The sequence below is a fragment of the Anguilla rostrata genome, chromosome 16, assembly GCF_018555375.3.
Source record: "Anguilla rostrata isolate EN2019 chromosome 16, ASM1855537v3, whole genome shotgun sequence".
Lineage (NCBI taxonomy): Eukaryota > Metazoa > Chordata > Actinopteri > Anguilliformes > Anguillidae > Anguilla > Anguilla rostrata.
The window spans coordinates 22,552,127-22,580,103 of record NC_057948.1 but is presented as its reverse complement, the minus strand read 5'-3'; the positions used below and the strand labels follow the sequence as shown (position 1 = coordinate 22,580,103).

Genomic DNA, 27,977 nt, shown 5'->3' with positions numbered 1-27,977 from the left:
TGAATGAAGGGGGAGCTCTTGTCGTGTGAGCCTTGCAGTTTTACGCTGCTGTGTTTAATTGTAGCCAGCAGGGGGAAGTTTTGGGGCTGGCGTTCAGTGACTGAGGTCTTTGCTTTTGAAGAAATAAGCAACAGCGGAATTAAAAGATTTCAAGTCAGCGACGAAGGAATGCTTCCGAACTTGCCGTTTTAGCCTATAGTAGAGTACTGAAGACCAGCAAATTAATATGATGCTAACTATTTTAGTCGCGATCATCCGTCGTAGAAGAATATGACGGTCAAGCAACCAAGACTGTAAAGGTGTCTTTAAAATGCTGCCAGATTGCGTTCTCAGAACATACTATAGACAACCGTAGAGGTTTTGTTTCTCTGGACAGTATAAAGACTGAAGAAAAATGTGTTTTACTTTATATATCGCATGTTTTATTGTAATTGGTTCGTATCGATAGTTACGTAGTTGGCTGAACTGTTTACAGTATCTGGGTTGTATAATTAGCCTACATATTTTGCAGCGAATTGTAGCATCCCTTTGTTTTATTTTACGACCGAGGCAAACGACTTTTATTAGACCATTTAATAGAAAAGCAACACGCGTACACTGAAAAGGATAAGACTGAATCGGAAGAACGACAGCGAGGAATGGCCAGTTTGTCGGCAGAAGAAGAGCAGGTAACGTTTTAAATGTATCGTTTGAATGTAAATGTGTATCTAGCTAGCTGCGTCTTACCTATCTTATGACAAATATGCTATTAGACCGATTTACTAAAATTTCAGGATCCGATTGCCGTTGTCTTTTTTCCGTATGTGTAATATGGTGTCAAAGTTGCTTTAATGGTTAAATTGTTGCGACATAGCTGATTCCCCCCGTACTCACACTTACCCAAATGACGGACCCATACCATTTAATAGGTCCTAGGCCACATATCAGACTAACTTGATAAATGCGCGTGTATGGTGGTGATACGTATAGAAACGTATATAACACGTTCGTAAATGCCAGTATATGAACGGTGTGAAAGTTCACTAAATGCAGGTTCTCCGGCCTACAGTCAAAAGCTAGCACGAGGAAGATTTGATATTCCTTCGTTTGGCAACATTATTTCCGTTCAAGATTAAGTTATATGTTTGCCTTTTTCGAGATTAATTCATAACAAATATCGATAAGTTATTCATGCGCAAAGGAAGTGTTTCGTGTTCCTTTGCGTTTTGTTGTTGAAGCAGCGGTCGAAGTACTTTAACGCCTTCACTGCTGGACTCTAGCTAACTCTGAAATAAATGCGCACATTTTTCTCATGGGGTTCTGTGATGCCTTGTCATTCGGTACGTTGTTACGTCGACTCAGTCATTTCTGACATCCGCACTTCGCCCAGGAACTGATTCAGATAAGGCAAGACAGCACTTTTGCTTGTGCATTTCATCGTTTTTTGTTTTGTTTTTTTTGGTTGAAACATAGCCGAGGAAAAACAGCGACTGAAAGGCTTTGTTTTATAGTTTATACGATAATAGATTTAGCTCGCCACGTACACACACACACACACACACCTTTTAACAGTTTTGATATGAGCACCAGCTGCATAGAATATTTCTGCAACGCCACGCTCAGAGCAGACAGACACTAGCGAGCACACACACACAGTGATCTGGCTGTTACCGGTAGGCTGACATTGGGACGTGAGGAAGACCTTGTACAGGAAGCTGGTAGCTATTATATAATGACCACCCGTTATTTATAGTAGACTACAGTATGAATGGAACGCTGTTGCAATACATAATAGGCCGAAAGGAAATTAAGCTTTTTTGTTCATTTAAAATACAGCAATAAGCTGTTGCAGCTGACAGATTTTTAGCATGTCTCAATTCAGGGGCTTTGTTTAAGAGTAAATCATTTCATTTTTCTAGCCACATCAATTTTATGTTGAGGTCTTTTTATAATAGGTCTCCAAAATTGATTCCCCCCCACCCTGACTTTGTTTTCGCAACTTATTAAATTGAACTTTACTGATCTTACTGAATAATAATAAAGTTGCTCTATCTGTGGTAGGGATATGGTGTGTTCTGCCATCTGTGCTGGAGCTGTTTATAATGGGGTTTTTTTTTCCATATTAAACATAGCATATGCTTTTTTCTATGCAGACAATGTGGTATGTAAGCAGTAACCAGCAGTCACACCACAGGGGAACAAAGTCATGCTTAACCAAGAATTACGCCATTTATCTGGTGTTCTGGCCAAACAAACGTGAGGGAAATTTGTTGAGAAGAGGCAACCTTGAACAGGCAGTAATGGTGGGCTTTAATAGAGCCGGGCTATGGGCTGACGGAGTGACTCTGTTCAGGGTAACAAGGCACTGTTGTGCTGCATCCTGTCCCAGCCCAGTGCACTCCGAACATCCCCTGTGTGTGCCAGAGGGAAGCCCAGTGTTACCGCTGCCACAGAAAAGCACATCTTTCCTGAAACTCTGTCAGAGAGAGCGAGAGAGAGAGGGAGAGAGGGAGAGGCCCGGCAGCTGGCGATTATCTATCCCTGATAGGGTCTCTCGCTCTCCCTCTCTCTCGCTTGCTCGCTCTCTTGTTCTCAGCTCGTTAATGACATTCTTTCCACAGTCAGAGCCTTATTGCACTTTCCCTGTCCTGCTGGCTCGGGGGCTTCATCAGGGCATTTCATTTCCGGGCCAGCGCCCGGGCGGCTGGGTGTGCGGGAGCGCTAGCGGATGGGTCATGGAGGAAGTGAGCCGGCTGGTAATAGGATCCCGCGCTGGCTGTGTCCGGAGTTTACAGTGCTGTGGAGGCTCCACGGTGGGGCAAGGGGGGGGAAGTGTACACCAGCAGCTGTTAAAAGCATTTCCACTTATCCTCAAACTGCGAGTTTGGAGTTACACCACTGGGAATAAAAATTTTAAAAAGTAAATAAAAAAAAAACATGAAAGAAGAAAAAAAAACAAAAACTGTGTCCCAGGAAGGGCCACAGAGCGATTGACCCATTTAACTTCCTGCTCAGTGTTGACCTCTGCCAGCACAGTTTGACAGGAAGGTAGAGTCCTGATGGTGTGGTACAGGCTAATTGATTGAGGGGGGCGAGACACGATTGTATGGGATGGGAGGTTTACTCCTCACCGGTATTCTGATGTAAAATGTCCTTTGTATTCTCTAAATCTCATAACAATGTTAACCTGAATTTGTCCCAAAGACGCTGAACAAGTCATAACTTTTTTTTTTGTTGTCTAAATTGTAATGTGTCATGTCCTACCTTCAAAGCAGGAATTGGGTTGTATTGGTTGAAACCAAGTAAATAATACGAGTCTCAGAAGCAAGGATAGCAGTGCTACAAGTTTTGTATGCATTCAACCTTGTAAAGAATTTTAGCTCCTCTGTCATTTCTTTAGAGATTGTTTTCCTTCCAGATATACTGTAGTCTACTGCATGCTTTAGCTTTTTTTTTTTTTGGCTCAGTTGTCATTTCAAATATGGAATGTCAAAAGTGTATACATGCCAAAGCGAGGCCAGCTGGGTGGTATCTGTTCTGTATCTGTACTTCATGCACTGAAATGTGCAATTATGATAACAGACAATAGATTGAGTGTGTCCTGTTGTCTGCAGCAGCGTCTCCAGGTTTATGACTGGCTTGCTGGCTGAAATGCTGTCGCAGCTGCTTGTTTCATGCAGCAAATGATGTCCCACGTCTTTTTTTCTACAGCTATTCATTTCCACTTGTCTCTGAGCGAGAGAAAGAGTGAGAGAGCGTTGTCTACGGGAAACGCCCACTGGTTATCTGTCATTTCGTTTCACCTCAGGTTTAAAAAAGAACAATGGGCTGTGGAAAATGTTTCACAAAAAGTGTATTTCTAATGATTTCCTTATTGATGGTTAATCTCTTCATCATGCAGAAATGTGTTGAGCAACTGTAAGTGTCGACATGCAGCCTTTGTGGTTTTGCCTTTTTTTTTCTTTTATCAGCAAAGTGATTTTTAATCTTTTTCCATCCAAGATTACTTTTGACTAGTAACATTTGGAGACTGGAAATGTGGGCAGTCTTAATATTTGTGTAATAACATTTTATCAAACGAGTGGATATGAAATGTGGGCAGTTTATGGACATTTTTAGCATAATTCTGTCTTTTTTTAACAATATAGAATTTTTGGCCATTTGACCATTTTGTGTTTTTCTGATCATGGAGCAGTCAGATGGCTGCCTTGCTGGCACTCATAATCTAACATATAGTCATCATACAGGCCTGCAGATATTACTGGACATACCCAGATTAATAGAAAAATTAGTTAGATGGTTAAATCAGCTCTAAAAATAAATTCTGAAAACAGTAAAATTGGGGGACCTGAATTGGTTTAAACAGAATGATATGTTAGGTCACTGATATGCCAAAATGGCAGAGCTACCAGATATGCTGTGGTTGTGATTTTTGTGTTCCAGATATGGCTCATTCAGAATTGACCATTTCTAGATGTAGCTGGAAGCTTACAAAACACATTTGCTATTCAGGTTTTTTTTTGTTGTCACATTTAGAAAAAAACATTTTTGTAACACCAATCATTTGGAAAGTTTCAGTGCGCGGGTTTGTTCTGAGAGCCCTCGCCGTGAGTCACAGTGATGCGTTTCCATAGCGCCTCGCGGGTGGCTCAGACTCACCTTGTCGAATTAGTCACCACAGATACACTGCCTGTGTTCTGTTGACCCCAGTGGTTGAATTATTGATGTCTCCCTCCAGCGGGTTGGCCAGGATCGATGGGTAGGTGTGAAGGGAATTATAACGGCCAATGACAGCCTGCAAGTGGCTTTCAGGGCAAAGTGAGGCTGGTGCTCTTCATTCGACTGTCAGCCTAATTGATGCCAATATTTCAGCCTTTTGCTGTGGGATAATGGAAATGATTAACATTGGATAGAAAAGGGGCAGGAGTTCTGTTTGAAATCCTGAACAAGGAACTAAAATCACATTGCCACTGACCTTAGCTGTAGGTCAGATGTACCTGATGCATTTTCGCTAACATATCTTAGCTGTAGGTCAGATGAACCTAATGAGTGAACTCAAACTCACTGGTATATTGACAAATAAATGTGCCTTTGGGGACAGGAGTGGTAGCTGAGAAGTCACTGGGCCCATTGCACATGAAGGCCTCATTACAATGCCATACGTGCAGCTAACAAGGCAGATTTTCTTGACGCAGGGTTTACAAAGGCTGTGTGAATAAAGGTGAATAAAGGTTTTTTTTGTGTGATTCCGTTGCTTCGATAGGGGCTCCCAGTTCAGGCTTTGGAATCTTCTCCTTTTAAGGAAAGAGCTGGCTTTGGGCAGAGTGTGTGGGAAGGCCGTGAACTCTTGTTCCTTGAGGGGGCGGCCTTGTTTGGTTTTTCTGAGGATAAGACAAGATCAGAAAAGGCAAAAATTGGAAGGGGAAGAGGGAAAATAAAAATGGGTTCAGTGGATAGATGGAAAGGCTTGTTTGTATAATTGATGGAAATTAAGACTTGTTCATCTTTCTGGGTGAAGTAAAATCAGTTTACAGATTAGGGGAGTTTTCATTCATCAGTTATGAAAGCAATGAGAAAAATTAACCATATTTTTAACTTTTGGAATGAAATCAGAAAATGATGTGTCGTGGTTGCCACCCTTCGATGGGTTTACAGAACAAATTCCTAAGGTCTCACCAAAATGGATGTCCAGTGTAATCTGCTTGCTTAAACTGTTGTCATACAAATATACAAATATTGTTTAAATATTTGACTTAAAAAAAATAATTTGTCTGTTGGGAAGTGCATGCAGTACTGTGTTATGGCATTGCGACGCCACCCACGCAGGCAGTATTGCAGCTGAAGCTTGTTCATGTGCTCCTTGTGTATATAGCTATATGCTACAAGCTGTATAAACAAGGAGCGTATATACACAACATGCTACAAGTCACATTGCATATTGCAGAAAGGGATGGTGTCAGCCATCTTAGGCCTATGATGTTATCCCTGCCAACAGGCATCCTAGGCCAGTATGGGTTCTGGTTCTGGTCTTGTCCTAGGAGAACAGGGTGTGGTGACCCAGTGGAGAGCACTCTTGGGCCATGGTTCTGTCTTTGATGGACTGCATTCCGACACCAGTTGGATAGTGCAGACTTAAAAATGATCAATCCCTGTGGACTGCGACGGCTGAGGTTTGTGTTGGTGTGAGAAAACAGACCGTCACTGTAGGAAGCCGCTTGAAAACTGGAGTTTTATTTAAAAATGGGTGGGGGGGTTCCCACAATGCCCTTCTCTCCCCACCCCTCACCAGAGAAACCCCACAAGCATCTGAAGTGCGGGGGTTGTGTTTATAACAGGCTGCGGCACGGATTAATCTGTCATTGGCCGCACACCCACTGTGTTTTATATTGTTAGAGAGACTTCCTGTCTTCAAGAGTAATCTGCTGGAGGCAGCACAGAAGCTAGTGATTGCTTTATGGACTTGTATTACAATCTTACAGGGCATTTTAATACTAATGGGTAAAATTAGTTGGGGCTCAAGATTTCTTGGAATAAATTGGATTTATCAGTCAAGCTTCAATGGCAGACAAAAGTTTTGCTTGTTGCTTGTTGCTGTGAGCTTCTCTTCTTCCGGAAGGGTGGGGGGGGGGCATGACTGGCTGATTTAGAAATTTTCTTGAGGCCATTTCTTTTTTTTTTTGGCAGTGAGTGTTCCTCTAATAAAGTAAGTCGGTGTAATTGGGTTTAATTGCCTACCTGCGGTTTACCCTGGGGGGCAGCAGAAAGAGAAGGCCTTTGTGCTGATTCGCCTGGCCCTCGGCGTCAGGTTAGCGGGTTAGCACATCCGCGTCCCTTTCAGAATTCCAAATGAAGCGTTTACTTCCTGCTTCCCGCTGGTGAAAAGGAGTCCTTCCGTGCCCGAGCTCTGCTTTCAGTTCCTCTCTGTCTGTCTCTCGCCTCTGTCTCCCTCGTCTGGCAGGGCTCCAGACACATGCCCAGTCAGGCCTTAGATCGGCCTGTCTTTCCTGTGTGTTTTCGTCTGCATGTCGAGAGACGGAAACATTTAATTTGTGGCTCTGCTCTCAAAACTGGTGCTTCAGGCTGTAAGAAAAGCTAGCATCTCTGTGCAGTTTGAAAGAATACCATTGCATATTATTTCATGACACAGCTATTTTTATCTTGTAAAAAAGGATTTAAATCATGCTACTGAAATGAGGTTTAAAAAAAAGCCTCGAGCACACTGCATCTTTTATGACATATAGCTGTGTGGGACATTCCAGAAAACGAGTGGAACATTCCTCAACCTCTGTTTGAGTTTTTGGTGGCTGCCCCAGGGGGACAGGAAGTGATGTCGGAGGGAGCACACTCACTTCCCCCTTCCGCAGCTTAATCATCATCAGATGTGGGAGCCGGACGCTCAGAGCCGATGCTCAGCGGAGACCCTCTGATTGTCCCTCACATCTTGATTCAATTCAGTCCATTCCTCCTTTGTGGTGAATCCTTTGGGATAAACTGGTGTTTTTTTTGTTAGTTTTTTTTTGAGGGGGGGAGGGGGGCATGGTGATCTCATCTTTAACTGAGCCCACCCTCTCTTTTCAGTCTTCCATGAACCACCAAACGCCCCACCCCCCCATGCGAACACAACCATACACACGGGTGTGTGTGTGTGCGGGCGTGCGCATGTGTGCATGCATGCGTGTGTCTGTGCATGTGTCTGTCTGTCTGTCTGCTTTTTTTACACTGGTCAAGAGTCCAATGGCTTGGTTTTAGTGTATAAATGTATGTGATGAAACTACAGGAGACCAGAGAGCCCTGCCAGGCTGACAGTAAAGGCTGATTATTGTATGTGTGGAATGCTGCTGATGGACCCAGAACACACAGTCTGAACCCTGGGCATCTGTCTCCTATTCTAAACGAAACCCTTTATTTTCTCAGTTAAAACCCTATTGTAATTATAGCTTCAAACTGATTCCCGTTAAACTTGAAAAGGCACCCGCACCATTTTGCCTTCCCTTTTATCATCCTCATCTGTTGATTGTAAAGTTTGCCCAAAACTTTTTTTTACCGACTGGATTATGAAGATGAACGTAAGAAAGCTGTATGAATGACTGCTGAAGTATCTGTTAAGCTGTTCTTGAGTAGGCTGACAGAGAGCCTTGGTCCACTCCACCTCTATACATTATCACAGTGAAATATAATTAGGACCTGTGAGTGCAGTTGGCATAAACATGGGGAGGTGTGTCCTATGTAAATATAGCGGGAGGAATAACTGTTGGTCTGGGTATTGGAAATATGATGATTTCCTGTCATTTATTTCTTCAGGTAAAAGCAGTTTACTGTAATACCTGGGCGGGGTGTGAGGATATGATTCATTTTTTGTTTGAAGATGGGGGGTGATTGCACAGGCCTGTGTTGGCAGGAACAAACTGGGGAAATACAGGCTGGGCGGGGTGTCGATGAACCCTTTTCTTTAATCCCGGAGGCCCGTCTGCATCATTGGGTCCATCGTGAGCGTGTGCTGTCTCTCACCCAGTCTCTCACCTTCCAGGAAGTGAATGTGATCTTCCCTCCTAACCTGATCAGGATGTGTTATCAGCTCAGAGCTCATTTGATTAAATTCCCCATGAACAGAAAGCAGTGGGATTAACCCTCTGAACACCCTCTGTGCAGTGTGTTTGGCAGTGTGTCTGAGAAAAGGGCTTCACACAGATCGCTGGGAGGAGGTAAAGCTGTGCGGTTCCACCCCTATCTGACAGCAGGGCCCGTGTATCCAGATCAGTGTGGACAGAAAGGATGAATGTGATTGGTTCCGTGGTGCCTTGGCCTTTGAGTGCAGGCTTATGTGGTGTGCTGGCTTGTTGGGGGAGGAGGAGGGCGAGGGGGTTTGAGGAAGTTCTGTGTATGCAGAAGAAGTGAGTAATTCAAGTCTTGCCTTTCAGTTCTTCCCTGAGCTCCAAAATGATCACATTGTTTTGTGCTTGGGTCATTCCTCTTCTAAGGGGCATGATCATGTACCAAATCCTGTACAGTACGATACAGGCGGGAAAAAAGCATCTTATGGCATGGGTTCATTACCGTTGCCACAGGAACACGTGTGGGCCGACAGTTTTGGAAATGTGCATCTGAGCGTTTCTTTTCTTTGGTTTATGCAGCCATTATAGTTGCAGGGACAGTAAATGTAGTTGCATTCTTTGATTTGATGACTGGACCAGGGTAGAGGAAACATGGGCTGTCGGAAGCAGTGCATTTTGGGAGATGCATGGTTTGTAATGGCTCCCCCCTCTCTCTCCCACAGGCCACAAAGCAGTTCTTGGAGGAGATAAACAAGTGGACCACACAGCATGGAGTCTCGCCTTTGTCCTGGAACGTGGCCGTCAAGTTCCTTATGGCTCGCAAGTTTGACGTCCTGCGAGCCATCGAGCTCTTCCATAGCTACAGGGTGGGTGTCTGTGTCTTCACCTTATTCGTTATCTGCCAAGCAATGGGCTAATCCCCAGCCTTTCAACAGAGCATCTCTGAAGGTACTGTAGGGGGTTCACGATCGCCCCTTCCCCCAGTCAGTGATGACAAGCTCCCCTCCACCAGTACGCAATCACATTCCCTTCTCCCGGTCTGTGTGTGCAATTTGAAGTTCCACATTCACAATCTTGCCCCCTCTCCATTTGCGATTGCAGTCTCTCTTTAAATATGACCATTTTTAACTTATGATGGAGGTCCCGAGGAGGCTTTTGAGCCTGGGTGGGGGTTTCTGGATCAAAGGCAGTTGAAAACCCCTGGGCTAAACTGATCCTAGATCAGTGCTCCTGCTCTGAGGCACTATATGGCGCCTTTTTGTCTGTGTGGCACTTGCAGTGTAGTGAGAGCAATCTTGTGTGATCTCTTCACCTGTTACGCGAGAATTCTTCAGGGACCCTGCACTTGCTTTCCTCACCAGTCTCTCTAGCCATGCTGCTTTTAAAGCCACAGCTGCTGTATGCCATTTCTTAAATGATTTGGGAAATTGTGGGTTTGTATCATGCCTTAAATATAACAAGTTAATCAGATGAATTGGAGCGCTAATTAAAGCTCGCTAAACAAGCTGAATAGAGGCCCCCCCCCCTCACCCTCCGCCCCCCAAAACCATGTGTCCCGTACAGTTCATGGAGAAGAGTCTGCTGAACTGCAGGGAGGAAAGTTCAGCCCAATCCGTCCCCTGCTCAGAACACCCCATTCATCCGACTCAGACTTAATTAGGTGCCCATTCAGAGTGCGGCGTGTGCGTGGGTTCCACCTTGCAGGAAGGCCTTTTTTATTGTACTGGAGGAAGTCCTTTATAATTTAGCGCTGAATTGGCCTAATCCAAAAGCATTTTAGTACGAGTGAATGGCATTAAAGAGCATTTACAAAGCCATTGTTCATTCACTAATGGTTTTAATAGCTGTCGTGAGTATGGAGACTTTGGTTCTGGATTCCGACCCCTTCGATACACAGGATACTTTGGAACAAAGACCCTTTATAATGGGCAGATTCAAGGAAAGGAGAATTTGTGCAACTTTACTGAATGCCTCATTAACTGTAAGATTCCAGGAGAAAAATATAAATGCCCTTAAGTCATTATGGTGCCTCCACAGAGAGCACTGTAATTTCATTTACCGCTTTTGGGGAATGTGGGGGCGGGTGTCTGTGCGCATGTGCATTTATATGTATGTAGGGGTGTGTGTGTGTGTGTGTGTGTGTGTGTGTATGAGTGTGTGCGTGCCTGTTGTTTACACTCTCACTCTGGTGGTGTGTGTGCAGGAGACGAGGTTGAAGGAGGGGATCGTGAAGCTGCAGCCGCAGGAGGAGCCCCTAAGGTCTGAGCTCCTGAGCGGGAAGTTCACCGTGTTGGTGAGTCTGAACTCTGACCACTGACACGCACAGCGCTGGTGTCAGTCTTAGCCCCACCCACTGACACGCACAGCGCTGGTGTCAGTCTTAGCCCCACCCACTGACACGCACAGCGCTGGTGTCAGTCTTAGCCCCACCCACTGACACGCACAGCGCTGGTGTCAGTCTTAGCCCCACCCACTGACACGCACAGCGCTGGTGTCAGTCTTAGCCCCACCCACTGACACGCACAGCGCTGGTGTCAGTCTTAGCCCCACCCACTGACACGCACAGCTGGTGTCAGTCTTAGCCCACCCACTGACCGCACAGCCTGGTGTCAGTCTTAGCCCACCCATGAACGCACGCGCTGGTGTCAGTCTAGCCCCACCCACTGACACACACAGCACCTGAGTCAATCTTAGCCCCACCCACTGACACGCACAGCGCTGGTGTCAGTCTTAGCCCCACCCACTGACACGCACAGCGCTGGTGTCAGTCTTAGCCCCACCCACTGACACACACAGCACCTGAGTCAATCTTAGCCCCACCCACTGACACACACAGCACCTGAGACAGTCTTAGCCCCACCCACTGACACACACAGCACCTGAGACAGTCTTAGCCCCACCCACTGACACACGCAGCACCTGGGTTAGTCTTAGCCCCTAAGTCTATACCAGATACATCTTCAGAGAGTCCACAGTTAAGTGACCCAGGATGACAGTATATTGGCGGAACCCTGACACCACTGTGGGTTTACCCTGAGCCAAGATGGTTTCAGCAGAAATATGTGAGTTCATCTTGCCTAACAGGAAGTGCTTCTCAGCACAGTGCTCTGACATCAATACACAACTCAACTGTTCACACCAAAGGGGAGGTGTAACATAGCGGGCGAGCGAGGTGTAACAGAGCGGGAGAGCGAGGTGTAACAGAGCGGGCGAGAGAGGTGTAACAGAGCGGGCGAGAGAGGTGTAACGGAGTGGGAGAGCGAGGCGTAACTGAGCGGGCGAGCGAGGTGTAACAGAGCGGGCGAGCGAGGTGTAACAGAGCGGGCGAGCGAGGTGTAACAGAGCGGGCGAGCGAGGTGTAACAGAGCGGGCGAGCGAGGTGTAACAGAGCGGGCGAGAGGTGTAACGAGGGCGAGCGAGGCCTAAGAGCGGGAGAGGTGTAACAGAGCGGGCGAGAGAGGTGTAACAGAGCGGGCGAGCGAGACCTAATAGAGCGGGAGAGCGAGGCCTAACAGGGCGGGAGAGCGAGGTGTAACAGAGCGGGCGAGAGAGGTGTAACAGAGCGGGCGAGAGAGGTGTAACAGAGCGGGCGAGCGAAGCCTAACAGAGCGGGCGAGAGAGGTGTAACAGAGCGGGCGAGAGAGGTGTAACGAGGGGCGAGAGAGGCCTAACAGAGCGGGCGAGAGAGGTGTAACAGAGCGGGCGAGAGAGGTGTAACAGAGCGGGCGAGAGAGGTGTAACAGAGCGGGCGAGAGAGGTGTAACAGAGCGGGCGAGAGAGGTGTAACAGAGCGGGCGAGAGAGGTGTAACAGAGCGGGAGAGCGAGGCCTAATAGAGCGGGTGAGAGAGGTGTAACAGAGCGGGCGAGAGAGGTGTAACGGAGCGGGAGAGCGAGGCCTAACAGAGCGGGCGAGAGAGGTGTACAGAGCGGCAGAAGGTGTAACGAGGGCGAGGAGGGCTAACAGAGCGGGCGAGAGAGGTGTACATAGCGGGAAGAGCGAGGCCTAAAGAGCGGAGCGAGGCCTAAAGAGCGGGAGAGCGAGGCCTACGAGCGGGAGATAGGTGTAACAGAGCGGGTGAGAGAGGTGTAACGGAGCGGGTGAGAGAGGTGTAACAGAGCGGGCGAGAGAGGTGTAACGGAGCGGGCGAGAGAGGTGTAACAGAGCGGCCGAGCGAGGCCTAACAGAGCGGGCGAGAGAGGTGTAACGGAGTGGGCGAGCGAGGCCTAATAGAGCGGGAGAGCGAGGCCTAACAGAGCGGGCGAGCGAGGCATAATAGAGCGGGAGAGCGAGGCCTAATAGAGCGGGCGAGCGAGGCCTAACTCGGCAGGTGAGCGAGGCGTAACGGAGCGGGCGAGAGAGGTGTAACGAAGTGGGCGAGTGAGGCCTAATAGAGCGGGAGAGCGAGGCCTAACTCGGCGGGTGAGCGAGGTGTAACAGAGCGGGCGAGCGAGGCCTAATAGAGCGGGCGAGCGAGGCCTAATAGAGCGGGCGAGCGAGGCCTAATAGAGCGGGTGAGCGAGGTGTAACAGAGCGGGCGAGCGAGGCCTAACTCGGCGGGTGAGCGAGGTGTAACAGAGCAAGCCATGCGCTCATCTTGCACAGGACAGCTGTGGTTTCGGTTCTCACAGAAATTGAAATGGACGCGTTTCATTACACTCCATTACGAGACAGAGAGAAAGAGAGAGAGAGACTGAGGCACGTTGTCAGATCATTGGGGAAATGCTTTTTACAGTTTTACAGCCGCCAAGATTTATTTGAAGATGAGTTTGCTGAGGCGTGCATTTCTGATGGTCGAGAGGAGGAGCTTGAGCCATCATGGAGGACAGAGCACAGCGAGCAGAAGCCTGTTCTTCAGCCTTTTTACGAGAGAGAGCACAGTTGGCATACAGATGTACTCTCTCAGGTTGTGTTTCTTACATTAAGTTCCTCTTACATTTAGCGCTGCAGAGGCTCCAGGTGCAAGGTGCCCTTGCATGAGGGGAGGTTTGGGGGTGGGAGTGTGAAGGTCTTAGCTGGGGAAATGTGATCTGGCTGAATCAGCACTACTTCACAGCCGTGATAGGCATGCAGCTCCCCCTGAATGCAGCGGTTCCCTTTCTGTCAGACGCACTTTCTCAGCTGAAAGCGTCATATCCTGTTTGCGGTATTTTGAGGCATTTCGAGGCATCTATATTTATCTTCTATTCAGATGCCCATCTCCCTGAATGTTGCTTGTGTCCCCTTCGAAACGTATCGTACCTCTGCATGTTCACTGGAGCAATCGGGATCGGGAATCGAAAGGTGTCCTACCGGCCTGTTCTCAAGGATGCACAACCACACCAGTGCCCCAGCAGATATTCAAACCCGCAGCCCTCGAGGTATACGCCCAGCTCCTAAACCTACCAGCCTACACTCCCCTCTTGGTAAAATATAAGACGCGATTAGATCAACTCTGTCATCCCCAAGAAGAACATGCAGTATGTCTGGGACAAGGAACGCTGCTACCTTACAAGAAGGTGCAATAATACCCCCAGTAATAATGTCATCATATAGATAACAGCCCTCATAATACACCCAGTACATGGGTATACAGGGAGGGGGGGCCGGAGGATGAAATGAGTGAGGAGGAGGAGGAGAGGAGGGTGCAGTGAGGGTCTGAATTCCCAAAGTCTTGCAGGGTGGGAGACAGGAAACGCTTGCGTTGTATTCTGCCTGGATTCTCGGTGCGATAGGCTGCTGCGGTGTGGACTGGGCATGATAACCAGCGTTGGCCAAAGCCAGCGTGCATTCTGACGGAAATGACTGGCTGATGAAATGATTTCCCGGGAGTTATTGTGCCTTGAGTTTGGATTCCTGGGCACTGTGAGTAATCTCTGGCAGACCTGAGGCACTGCCTGTTTCACATCTCTTCCTGGATGTGAAACAATCGAACTGCCAGACATACCCACCCTTGGTCCCTCCCCCTGGCCCTGCCTCAAGCCCTACCCTCAAACTCGCCATTAGCAGGTTTTTCTCTGTTGACCTCAATGTTTTCTTCTGGCCTGTTGTATACAAATGTCCTGTCTGCCCTCTGGTGGTTTATTTGGGAATCACAACCTATTTGAAATGCATAGTGCATGCGCATTCCTGAAAAGGTTGTACGAGGTAAGGCCTTGCTTTCAAGGAGCTATGTGTGTGCCTGGTATACTCTTCTGAAAAACGCTTCAAAGAAGCTCATGAATAACTGGATTGACAGCTCAGTTGTTCTATTGCTGTAAGTTGCTGTAATTTACTGTTGCTTTCACGTCGGTGTGCATAGTAATAATTTAAGGAGCACAAGGAAAGCAAGTTTAGTAATGAACCCATTGGATGGCCACCAACAGTTTTTTGCTTCTTTGCCTTCTTGATACGTTGCTTTTTCTAATTGAATCATTGTGGGGGAAGAAAACACTTGTCGCATGGGTCCTCACTGTCTAAAGTCTTCATGCCACACGGTTATCCTCACTCTGCCAGGGGTAGGGTGGGTTTAGCCCTTTGAATGGTAGGTTTCTTGGAATGTTCAGTGTTCTAGAAAATTCTAATCATTGTTACATCAGCATTAGTGTTCAGTTTAGAATATTCAAATCATATATTTGTGATATTCACCTAAAAGTGCACAGATGGGGTGCAGGGTACTCCGGGGTACAGATGAACTTTAGGGTGGGCGTGGGTGTTAAATAGTTGGCAGCTCACGTGTAATTTCTCTTGAGGAGTGCGCCCCCTTCAGCTGCATTGCCCCTGGTGTGTGGAACCACTTTCGTGGCTTTCAGGTGCAGAGTCTGCAGTGCTTTGACGGGGTGGATATGGTGACGTCGTCACTGCAATCTTTCCCCTTCCCCACAGAGCGTACGGGACCCCTCGGGTGCCTCCATCGCCCTCTACACGGCCCGGCTGCACCATCCCAACCGGACGGGCAACCATGTGGTTCTGCAGGCGCTGTTCTACCTGCTGGACCGGGCCGTAGAAAGGTGAGCCACCTGAGTTCTGTATGGCTTTATAATGGGACGCCAGACAAAAGCGAACACTGGCCTCTGTGTTATTTCATGATTCTAATTATGCAAAAAAGTTTGCTGTGGTCTTGGCGTTAAAATCTTAGTCTTAAAGCATGCCAAAATACATTTAGGGTCTAATCACTGCCCTCAGTAGAACAGTCTCTTCCTTTGGACTGTGATTAAGGTCAGTACACATTTGCTATGCATGAATAATGGTACTTTTGTAATAATACTTGCTGACCAGGGTTTTGGTTTTGGTCATGACTATGGTTAGGGTTTCGGTTATGGTCATGGTCGTGGTTAGGACTGGGGTTTGTGCATGGTATGACTGTAGGAACCTCTGTCTCACCTCTTCTCTCCTCCAGCTTTGAGACACAGCGGAATGGCCTGGTGTTCATCTATGACATGGCCGGCTCCAACTACAACAACTTTGAACTGGACCTGAGTAAAAAGATCCTCAATCTGCTCAAGGTGCGTGAGAGCCAGAAATGGGTGTGCAGGAGGACCTTTAATTTCTGAACCTGGATTGTTCACCACTGCCTAGTAGTAGTAGTAGCAGTCATAGAAGTTGTAGCAGCAGTGCTGTGTAACACTATCAGATCCAGTGTGCACGTCCACTGTCCAAAGTACAAGTCAGATTGTGTTGAGATTCATAATGCTGCTATGAATAGAGTTCTGCCAAACGAGTCCCTGCAGATGCATAAGCAGGAGAGGAAATGAGAATCTTGCTATCATCCTGTAAGATCTTCAGATGAATGGAGTACCATTCCCATCAGGGGATGAATGAATGAGTAGAGGAATAAATTACAGAATATGAATGCACCAACAAAACGTGTGAAAAACAGAATACATGGGAATAAGTACAAATACAAATATATATATTTTTATATTAGTATCGTTTTTTTTTTTTTAATTATTGGTTTGTATTGTGCTTGTTGGACCATAGTGTTCTGTCTCTCTGGTGATCGGGGTCCTGCAGCCTTGGTCCTGGAGAGCTGCAGGGTCAGAACTGCTTTTTATTTTCACCATGAACTCAGTCACTAATTCAGACCCCGGGCAGACCAGGTGAGGCGAAGCATAATTCAGCCTGGCTCCGCCTACTGCATTATTCTGAAAAATGCTTCGTAGAGTGGGTGGAGTAGGCAGCAGTGTGCTGGGCTTGTAACTCATAGGTTGCAGGTTTGATTTGATGAAATCAAATTATGGAGTAGGCGTACAAACATGATCACAGCTTTAAAAAAAGAAAAAGTGATCTAGGTGGAATTACCCTTAAAGATCAGTTATGTGCCATTGGTTATGTGCCATTGGTTAAGTGCTGAGTGTTAAACAGCAGCAGACCTCGCAGCTCTCCAGGACCAGGGTCGCGGGCCATGAAGCGCGCCGGCGGCCATGTTTGAATTGGGTCTGCGCTGCTCTCCGTAGGGGGCGTTCCCGGCCAGGCTGAAGAAGGTTTTCATCGTCGGGGCGCCGGTCTGGTTCCGGGTGCCCTATAACCTGCTCAGCCTCCTGCTGAAGGAGAAGCTGAGGGAGAGGGTGAGCAACCGAGGAAACTCCAGTAGTGACTGGGGCAGTTTTTAAGGACGGGGGCTACTTCATTAGTGACTGGGGCAGTACTCACTGGGGCTGCTGTATTAGTTACAGGGGCAGTAATGTTACTCACAGGGGCAGCTCTGTTAGTGACTGGGGCAGTACTGTTACTCACTGGGGCAGTTCTGTTAGTGATGGGGATGGGGCAGTTTACTGGTATGCTCCTGGGGCAGTCGAGTGCTAGTATGTATCACTGGGGCAGCTCTGTTGTGACTGGGGCAATCGTGCTCTGGCGTTCGTTAGTGACTGGGGCAGTTTTTAATGATGGGGCAGCACTTCAAGATTCAAGATTCTTTATTGCCATGTGTAACTAGTACAATGGAATGCTTACTCCCCATTCACTCCCGAAGTATACATTCTACACATAGATTTCAACAATAGATATAAAGTAAGTACGTACACAATAAGTATACAATAAGTACCGAACTAGGTAAGACTTTTCAATACTATGGCATATTATGGCGGGTGGTGCAAAAAAGTGGTAGAGTGACCAAGTGCAGTACAGTAATGAGAGCAGCATAATAAATACAATAAATACTGTTGGTAACAGTACATTTCTCAGGAGAACAGTGTGGTGTAACTCTGCGAATGGGCGTGCCTCCAGGTGCAGATGGTGAAGATGGCGGACCTGAGGCAGCACCTGCCCCGGGACTGCCTGCCGGAGCACCTGGGGGGCCTGCTGTCCCTGGACGCGCACGGCTGGAACCAGCAGCTCCTGGCGGGGCAGAACGGGCGCGCGGACCCCGTGGACGAGCTGGTGGGCATCCCGCTGGGGGAGTCCTCCATCCACACGGCCGGCCCCGAGGCCGTCAGCCTGACCGAGTTCACCGCCCTCGTGGGCCACGCCCAGCGCGCCGGCATCTACGACGAGTATGAGGAGATCCGCAAGGAGGCCCCGCCCGGGACCTTCCACTGCGCCCTGTGAGCAGCTCTCCCACCGCCCTTTAACCCTGTCCCAGAGAAGGCTGCCTCAGGCCCCACGTTAAGAGAGGGGATGTGTGTGTGTGTGTGTGTGTGTGTGTGTGTGTGTGTGTGTGTGTTCACGTGCACCTGCACGTGCACGTGCGTGTGTGCTCGTGTGTGTCGGTGCACACTCGTGTGTGTGTATGTGTGCGTGCATGGGGAGCTGTGGTAGTGTGTAAGGAAGTGCTGGACTGTAGGGAGGTTTTAGAATGTGTAGGTGGAGAATTCAAGCAGGTCTTGACACATGCACGGCACTGAAGAGCGTATTGCTGAGTTATGTGGGTGTCATTTCTGTGGGGTTTGTTTTTAATTAAATCTTACATTGTGTAAGTAAGTGTTGAGTTGTTTAGAGCTTAAGCCTGTATATGCTTAAGAGTGCAGTAACATTTTTAATTTTGTAGAGGTACTTACAGTTTGGGGGAAAAGGATGTTGGGAGAGCGAGAAAGTATGTAGGGGTGATGTGTGTGTGGTTGAAGGATGTAGGGGAAATGAGAAAGTGTGTAGAGGTGGTGTGTGTGGTTAAAGGGTGCAGGGGAAGTAAGAAAGTGTGTAGAGGTGGTGTGTGTATGTGGTTGAAGGGTGTAGGGGAAATTAGAAAGTGTGTAGGGGTGGTGTGTGTGATTAAAGGGTGTAGGGGAAGTAAGAAAGTGTGTAGGGGTGTTGCATTGAGTATGGAGAAGTGTTAAAGTGTTTAAGTAGGTAGTTGTGAGTTATGGGAAGTTATATGAGTTATGGGATGTGATGTAGCTGACTGTAGAGTCGGGGTCTGAAGGCTCCCACATGCCTGTAATCTCTCTGTGAGGTGAAGGTACTGCTGTGTGCTTAGTGTGAAAACCTGGCCTGCCATTACATTACATTACATTACAGGCATTTAGCAGACGCTCTTATCCAGAGCGACTTACACAACTTTTTTCATAGCACTTTACATTGTCTCCATTTATACAGCTGGATATATACTGAAGCAATGCAGGTTAAGTACCTTGCTCAAGGGTACAACGGCAGTGTCCTTACCCGGGATTCGAACCTCCGACCTTTCGGTTACAAGCGCAGTTCCTTACCCACTGTGCCACACTCCGTCCTCATTCAGCTGTGTTGGGGTTCTAACGAGCGCCTCGACCCCCCTCTGAGCGTTTAACATTCTCTCTCCAGAGCGGCGTCCAACCAGGAAAGGAATCGCTATGGAGACGTGCCGTGCCTGGACCAAACACGCGTCCGCCTCAAACCCAGGAGGAACGAGGTACTGGGGCGGCCGGGGCTCGGTCAGCAGGGAACCCCAAACGCGCTAATGAAGGAGGGTCAGGGGGCCGGGGGGCCGGCCTGACACCGGTCCCGCTTGGCTGGGACAGACTTTGTTGGGGCTCAGCCAAGAGGGCGGCGAACGCGCAGCTGTGCCGTGATATTAAGCGTGGTATTATACTCTTACACACACCAGGCTGTCCTGCGTGACTCACTTCATCTGTTTTTAATCCCTTCTGGCATAAAGTGAAACGAGTCCCATTTGGCTGCTTTACATCAATGGCGATCAGTGGCCATGAAAGTGGTTTTGGGAGTGTTTGTCATGATGAAGGCTGTATGTTAATGTGGCTGGGGTTCTCTGATCATTTGTTCCCGCAGAAATCTGACTACATAAACGCCAGCTTTATGGATGGGTACAAACAGAAGAATGCCTACATTGGAACTCAAGGTACAGTTCTTCTCTTCTGTCTCTCTGTCTCAGTGGACTGGGAAAAGAATCTTCAATTTGATAAGAATAATTTTTACTGACAATTTAGATTTTTTTTAAATTATGCCTTTAACAATTAACATTTTATGTTTATTATTATCATTATTATTGTTATTAATAGAAAACATTTTATTGTATTATTTTTAATTATTCAGAATATTAAAACTTGTACTCCAGGGATATCCAGTTATTACAGTACTTTGTTTAAAGTGCCCCACTTAGAAATCGAACGTGCAACTATAAAAGTATACTCTCGTCTGTCTCCAGGACCCCTGGAGAAAACATACGCCCACTTCTGGAGGATGATTTGGGAGCAGAACGTCCTGGTCATTGTTATGACAACCAGGTAATGTTTGTGAGAGAGCCCTCTAGTTCCTGTCCTGGCCCAGGGGACCACCCCAGTGACTGGCCGTGTGATGGACGGACGGATGTGCTGTGTCTGCAGGACGGATGAGGGCGAAAGGAGGAAGTGCGGTCAGTACTGGCCGCTGGAGGAGGGCGGGCAGGAAGTCTACGGACACATCGCCGTGGTGAACCAGAGGGTGGACAACCACGCCCACTACAACCAGACAACACTGGAGCTGCACAACACAGAGGTGAGATGTGGGGCACCTGCGCCGTTTCCCTGACTGTAGACATGAGTGGGTGGGCTGGTGGCTAATCACCGACCCCACCCCACCCCCCCATCAACAGTTTCTAGCTTACTGCAGTCCAAATGCAGTCCTGTGCCGTCATTCCCCTCAAGAATGTCAACTTCTGCAGAAAGCAAACAGCCCCCACACACGTTCTGAACTCTTACTAAAATTAAATAGTGAAGTGATACTATGCAAAACTAGGTAGCCTGCATATAGGCCTGCATTCAAATTGAAAATGCATATGTGCAACAAAAGTCACTTTACTGTAGCACAGAATTATAGGTTTAGAAGAGAATAATCTGTAGCTCTCCAATTATTATTTTGTCCATGAAATGCAACTTCATATCATAGAAAATCCATCCAGGATATTGTTGCTGTTGATAGCTTGGATGTCAGGTCTGGTTATGGTGTTCACCAAGCTGCGGTGGATGGCTGAACATGTTGTTTTAAATTTGGTGTTCTTTTTCCTTGAAGGCTGCTTTAAGCCCAGTTCAGACCAAAGATTTGCGATGCGACAAACTGCAACTGGCAAAACTCTGCAACTCTTCGCAAAACTCATGGTTTGAAGCATTCTTAAACTGTTCACTCCTGTTCACATCGCAGCAAAGAGATGAGACGTTGCTTATGGTTACCATAGCAATGATTCTGTCCACTTCCTTATTTTCAGTTTCTTTTTTGTTCTTCCAACTGCTGATTGGGTGAATTCTAGGATAGCTGTTTGGGTGATTGGGAGGAGAGGGTGCTGATTGGTTGAATTGCAGGAAAGCTTATTGGATGATTGGGAGGAGGGAGTGCTGATTGGGTGACTGGTTGAAAAGCTGATTGGGTGATTGGGAGGAGAGATTGCTGATTGGGTGATTGGGAGGAGGGAATGCTGATTGGGTGATTGGAAGGAGGGAGTGCTGATTGGGCAATTGGGAGGAGGGAGTGCTGACTGGGCGATTGGGAGGCGGGAGTCCTGATTGGGTGCGTTTGTTGGTCTTGTACAGAACTGTGAGCAGAGGCAGGTGACCCACTTCCAGTACCTGAGCTGGCCTGATTACGGGGTGCCCACATCCGCCGTCACGCTAATCCACTTCCTGGGGGCGCTGAAGAGGCAGCAGAAGAAGGCAGTGCTGGCTATGGGATCCCAGTGGAGGGGCCACCACGCAGGACCTCCCATCGTTGTCCATTGCAGTGCTGGGATTGGCAGGACAGGTCTGTCACTCATTCACACTCAACTCTCCTGACATGCCTTCTTAGTGTGACTCTAACTGGAGTTCCGTTGACTGGTCTCTGTTCCCATGATGATGATCATAATCATCATCATCACTGTTATTGTTGTTGGTGTTGTTTATAATAAATAATGGTAATTGGTCTGTATCATAATCATATTGGTGCACGTTGATGGTTTGTCCAGATGATGTATATCATCATCATCACTGTTATTGTTGTTGGTGTTGTTTATAATAAATAATGGTAATTGGTCTGTATCATAATCATATTGGTGCAAATAATGATGTATATCCAAATTGGAGGCTTACAGCTCTCTGTTCATGGTCACACATGTATTAAGACTGCCTACCTAATAAAAGTAGTAGTAGTATTAGTAGCAGTAGTAGTAGAAGCAGCAGCAGCAGCAGCAGCAGTATTAAGGTGCCCGTGTACTCAAAAGGAAACAGTAATTTTCACAACATGGTTGGTTTCTCATGGTTGCCTGAACAGGAGCAGAGTTCACCTTTCATCACTGTACTGGCCTTGTTGGAATCTGCACACCTGCCTGCTATTGAGTACACAAGTTGTACACAACTTGTATGCTGCTTGTTTACTCAATAGTAAGCAAGTGCGCTGAGACTGACACGGTCGGTAGTATTGGAAGTATTGTCATGGTCGTGACTGCAATATTTTTGCGATGAATACTTTTGAAGGAGGACTTGCTGAACTCCTGCAAGGATATTGTCTTGTTTATGATCAATCACGCAGAGATTTTAAAGGCTCAAATTGACATGAAATTTCCTACATACAGAATTTTCTTGCATTCCTAATAGCCGGCTCTGGTAATAGATGCCTCATAATCATGCCTGCACCTCCCAGCGGTGTGGAGTGACATAAAACAAAGAGTATGAAGTCTGTATTGAGTATACTGACTACGGTGTTCAGAAATATGTTCGCCGGTGGTTCTTCTTTAAAATTTTGTATGTCATTTGGAGTATACTGCCTACTTTAGTGGTAGTACCAGTGTGCAAATATCCTTAGCCCACGATTGGTTCTGACCTCCCCTGCGAACCCCCCCCCCCTCTGTTTTCTTGACAATTTGCACCCTGGGTAGTACTATAAATCTTTCTAATTAGTTGTGCAGGACAGGCTTTAGTACATATTGTTGACATCATGTGCGGTCTGTCCCACAGGTACACTCTGCGCCCTGGACATCTGTCTGTCCCAGCTGCAGGATGTGGGCACTGTGAACATCTACCAGACGGTGCGCAGGATGAGAACACAGAGAGCCTTCAGCATCCAGACCCCAGAACAGTACTACTTCTGCCACACTGCCATCCTAGAGCACGCCCAAAAACAGGGCATGCTCACAGCCAATCAGTGAGCCCCTTCCCGCACACCAGCCAAACACAGGCATCAGAGGTGGTCATGACTCTCCCAGCTCCTCCTCTTCTTGTGTTTTTTTTTTTTTTGCTTTTTCTTGTTTTTCCTGGCAGTAGCCATCAGCAGCAGCAGGTCAAGGCTGAATAGTGAGATCTAGCGATTTGCATAAGGGCCCATGACACAGTCGGGCTTGGTCTGGCTGAACCCACTGCTACGACCACCAGCACCTTCACCTTAATGGGAATCTGGTGAAAAAAGCTGTAGATCTCTAGACATGCTGTCCATGTCTTAATCGTTGTCTGTTCTCAGTGGTGTAAACAGTGAAGGTCTGTCCAAACTCGGTGTGGTATTTTGTGACCAAGGGTACTTGTGGTGACTGATGATTGAATTTGATTGTCATTTGCTTCTTACTAATCGACCACCTTTAAGTGCAGCTTCTTTTGTTAAATCTTTTGTTAAAAGACTCGGGCAGTTGGCTGTATAGCAGGAGGAAATGCCACTCTGTTAAGGATTCAAGCCAAGCTCTTGTCAAACCAGGAGAAAAAGGGGGCTGTGTTGCAAACAAAACACAGAAAAAACTGCCTTAACTTTGTGATCAAATTTGTGTCACTGTGGCTAAAAGCTTTGCAGGAGATTGCCTCTCCCCTAATTCCCAGTCCATACTTGTTAATAAGAAGTCTTGCCTCAGTTATGTTCTCTTAATCCAATATGCAGTCACCGAGCAGCCTTCTCATGCACCCTCACAATCCTGATTCGTTCTTGCATCCATTGTCATGGTTGCACAAGCAAAGCTATGCTCTTGACAAATAGGGTCTGTACAACCCAACCGCAGCCACTTCATTGGGTGTTTGACCTTTGCCCACCGTAGGTCACCGAATGTGAACTGCAGGGGTGAAACTCTAGTAACAATATCTAGTGCGTTTAGATCATTTCATTTTTTTTTAATTGTGTGCCATTCAGGGATCGACAGAAGAGATGAGCGCATGGGTGATTGTGTCCAGTTTGGGAAAATTCTTTGAAAGTGAAGTGTTTTATATACAGCTGGTCGTCAGAATAACCAGCTCCATGTTAAGAGGTAATTACTTGTGCTTCGGTGGTTCCACAGGTTTTTGTGGAAGTGACCGTATGTTGGATTGTGTTTTGGCAAAAACTGACAAAACCGAGTAGGTAGGATAGGGTACTGAAACAAGTGGGATGTAAACCTAAATATCTCCACTCTCAATTTATATAATGATTCCAGTTAATGTTCCAACAGCCTGTACCTCTACTTTCTGCACCGTTTGGGTCAGTTAAATAAGAAAAACACACCCTATGGAATAAGATGTAAACCATCAGACCAAATGTGTAGTCTTTGCGGTCCAAAAATACATCAATTGATTAAATTCCAGCACCTCTGTGTTTTTGTAAACTCACATTTTTTTCTGTATGGTTTTGGAGCGGGCCTGACCGGGTCATGCCACCAGGGTTCTCCTTTTTTATTTCCGTGTTTTGGACCACTTTTTTTAAAAACCCTGGTTGTATTTGAACACCGGACATATTGCTGCGGTCCCTTTGATAAATGGCCAGCCACCATGTTCAGGCTGGCTCATTATAGCCCTTTCCCACTATAGAGCTGGAACCAGGCTGGCTCAAACTCCGAAGCCCTGCAGATGAGCTGTGCAGTGTGGAGTACACAATATGCAGCTGCGCAGGCAGACTTCAGCCACCTGAGGAACCGGAGGCAGTCTCTGGTGCAGGGGGAGGTGGGGACAATCCCACTGACATCTCCCTCCTGCTCTGGGTGATGTCAGGGCTAACTGCACCTCACCTCGGGCTACTGCCGGTCTCAGTCCGCCCTGGACACAGTCTGGGTTGCATCCATTTTCTAGCACTTCTGAGAATGTGATGTGACCTTTGACCTGTGCCACAGGACAAGGAACAAACTGGTTTCTCCCATCTCTCCCATCCCCTTCTCCATAGTGTGTAGTGGAGTCTTCAAAGACAGCCATGTCCAAGCACTTTCACACAGGCATTCCATTTGTGCTTTCTTTTGCTATATTCATTTTTTGGTGTACTTTTTAGAAACCATATATTAAATGTATAAATAATGGCTGTAGTCTTGTTGCGGTAATGTAAGTGTAGATTTTGGGGACAGACTTCTGAATAGCTCGCCTGAACCAGTGGTCAGAATCCATATTTTTGGGGGAGTAAAAAGATAATTGGCGCTCACGGCTGGAGGGCTAAGATGGTGTTTTGTGGTTTCTGATTGTCATGTGAACAAATGAGTTCTTTGCTACTGAATTCATATTGAATTTTCTTGTAGTGAAGTGCCACTGAAAGTCACCCATTCACATTTACGTGCTTATAGTTACTCTGTAATTGTGTCCCTTCATCAAACGGGCCCCAAATACAGCCTAGCTTTATTTTTCTGTTTTATTCAATGCTTTTTTTTCTTTATTTTGTTATTCAAACTTTGACTAAATATGCTTAAATTATATTTAAATGACAGCTGTTGAAGGTTTTGTTTAGTATGATTATTATAAAAGAATCAGGCTACTGTTGTATTACATGCCATGTCTGTTCATTTCTACATTATCAGCAGTTCCCATTTCTTAAGGACCAAGTTTCTCCATCATGTTAAAACTTGCTATTGAACAACAGTCTTTAATTTCAGAAGGAAAACCAAAAAAGGTATGAATTCATTAAATGGAAACAGTCATTATTGTGGTATTATGTCTGTTTGTTGAGTGTTCTTTTTTTTTAGATTTAGATTTATTTATTTGCACTCATCATATAAATCATATATTTTGCTTTAGTGTTTCAGATCCCAGTTATTGACAGCACTGTATAAAATGGTTGTTCTTCCAGCATCTCCATTTTGTACACAGTCAAGAGTTTCAGGATGATAAAATCTGAAAATTTTCATGACCAAAAGTGGTGGAGACCGTGGCTATGGGTAATGGGTGGGGGACAGAGGCTAAGGACTCCTAGAAGGTATCTGTGGGAAAACAAGCACCAGGGAACATGTGCAGCCAGATGCTCAACATGTTTACAAATTAACATCATAAGTGCCATTGACATGCTGCATGCTCAGGATATACAACTACACAGTCCCTGGGAAGGTCATATATACTGAATCTGTTTAGCCTTTAAACAGCACTGAACATTTAATTCTCCAATTACATGTACATGCTAAATGATAATTGCAAGATGTGCAAATGCTTTTCAGAGACCAGGCTTCAGTACAGGAAACCAGTGCGTCACTTTGCGGAATGCTAATTATGCCCTTGGCAAATATAATTCTGATAATTTAATTCACTGCATATTTTTAAACAAAAGATCACCATACAGTGTAATAAAAACATGTAATGAATTAAACAGTTAGACCTGTATGAGTCGCTCTTCAATTTTCTAAAAAAAATGTTATCAGATACCTACGATATAGATTAGTTGTACATACATATAAAAAGTACAACTGAAAACAAACACAAATCATTAAAGTCCACAGCGTTCTGGGTTACATTGGGTTACAAAATCAGAAAAGCAAATAAACAATAAGTGGGTACACCAGAAATATTCAAAACTCGTTTTGCACAGTACACATGAACTATGGTATTGTTGTGCCAGAATAGCCTTGTTTCTTTTGAACCAATGAAATTCCCATGAAAACATGACATTTTCTTTCATTGGTTCAACAGAGTCTACAATCAAAACTTAATATTGCATTGGAGACCTCCTGAGTATGATTTGAGAAATCTGTCATTTAAATAAAGTATCCAGAATTTCCATTGCCTATGTATTTAAACTAAATACAGATACAAATAATAGTTTATCTGTAAAGGAAAGATATCACTTTTCAATGTAGGTGTCCGTAATTTGTATTGTAGACATGTTGATATCTTTAAAAATGTTTTTAAGGAAGAATAATCTGGATATTTTACAAGGTAGGTAGATTATTGTGAACACCATAACAGCTGGCTAACAAACTCCACTTAGCTGAAGGTCAGCAATACTCATATTCATTCCAGCAGGGGGAGCCAAGGCCTCTTGCTGAAATGGCCAGGACACGGAGCTACCACCAGTTCACGAGAATGTGCCGATATATCCATCTACTGCTATAGACGTCCATCACTGGCAATTTAATTTCCATCCAGAACCTTTGACGACATTCAAGGTCAGAACATGCTGGCAGGAGGTCCCTATCTGTGTGCTTTGTCCTTCATTGCTTTCAAAGGTATTTTGCGCTACATGTAAAGCGGTAAAGACACAAAGGCTTAAGCACACAGGTCACCTCAAGTTTCCTGCTTTGAACACTAGACTACTCAAAGTGTGAAATGCCAGGACAACATTTCATGCCCAGACAGGATAATTTCACTCATTTAAAGATTCTTTATTTTCCCTTTTGTGATTGAGCTTTCCTCCCAGTGAAAACCACATTTATTTGATAACAATGCTGCCCTGTGTCCTGAAAATCAAGTATCCATTTTTAATGTTCTTTGAAGTTGCTGAGAGCTACACAGCTTAGGTACCTGAACTCTATAGTTTTTCCACTCCACTCCTGTATTAGGAATGAGGAGGGGCATCAACTGATTTTATATAAAGACATTATGAGGTGATTCTGGGGTGCAGTATTGGCTGGATGGAGATGACAAAGATGCCATGGCCTTGCAGGACTAGGGTAGAGCATACCCACTCTTCCACACTGTCTGCAACCAACCAAAATAACCTGCATATTAGGAGTTTTATAATGCATAGACACCTGACTTGGCTGAATCAGAATGTGACAAGAAAATATTCTACCAGTGGGTTTACAGTATAATGAAAAATGCACAGTAAATGACTGTCTTAATGACATATGAGTACATATTTTTTTTCCTGAGGAAAGAACTGAACATTTGAGAGTATTAAATTTTGAGTAAACGCTGTACTCTGCAGTCACTTCAACACTGAAACATTCATGTCAACTAATTCACAGATGACCAGGAAGACC

General features: G+C 46.1%; 1 protein-coding gene across 1 annotated transcript; it reads left to right on the top strand.

Moving 5' to 3' along the window:
• Window positions 1-47: 47 nt before the first annotated feature.
• ptpn9a (protein tyrosine phosphatase non-receptor type 9a) lies at window positions 48-25,709 on the top strand. Its single transcript, XM_064313927.1, has 13 exons — window positions 48-668; window positions 9,254-9,397; window positions 10,735-10,824; window positions 15,374-15,498; window positions 15,888-15,993; window positions 16,945-17,055; window positions 17,714-18,030; window positions 19,223-19,310; window positions 19,688-19,757; window positions 20,064-20,142; window positions 20,242-20,392; window positions 21,421-21,628; window positions 22,819-25,709. The coding sequence occupies exons 1-13, from the start codon at window positions 639-641 to the stop codon at window positions 23,007-23,009; spliced, it is 1,710 nt and encodes a 569-aa protein (XP_064169997.1). The 5' UTR covers window positions 48-638; the 3' UTR covers window positions 23,010-25,709.
• Window positions 25,710-27,977: the final 2,268 nt, after the last annotated feature.

Coding starts and splice junctions, on each gene's coding strand:
- ptpn9a (XM_064313927.1), top strand. CDS start 639: ATGGCCAGTTTGTCGGCAGAAGAAGAGCAG. Junction 15,994..16,944: donor AGATCCTCAATCTGCTCAAG/GTGCGTGAGAGC, acceptor TGCTCTCCGTAG/GGGGCGTTCCCGGCCAGGCT. Junction 20,393..21,420: donor TGGAGCTGCACAACACAGAG/GTGAGATGTGGG, acceptor GGTCTTGTACAG/AACTGTGAGCAGAGGCAGGT.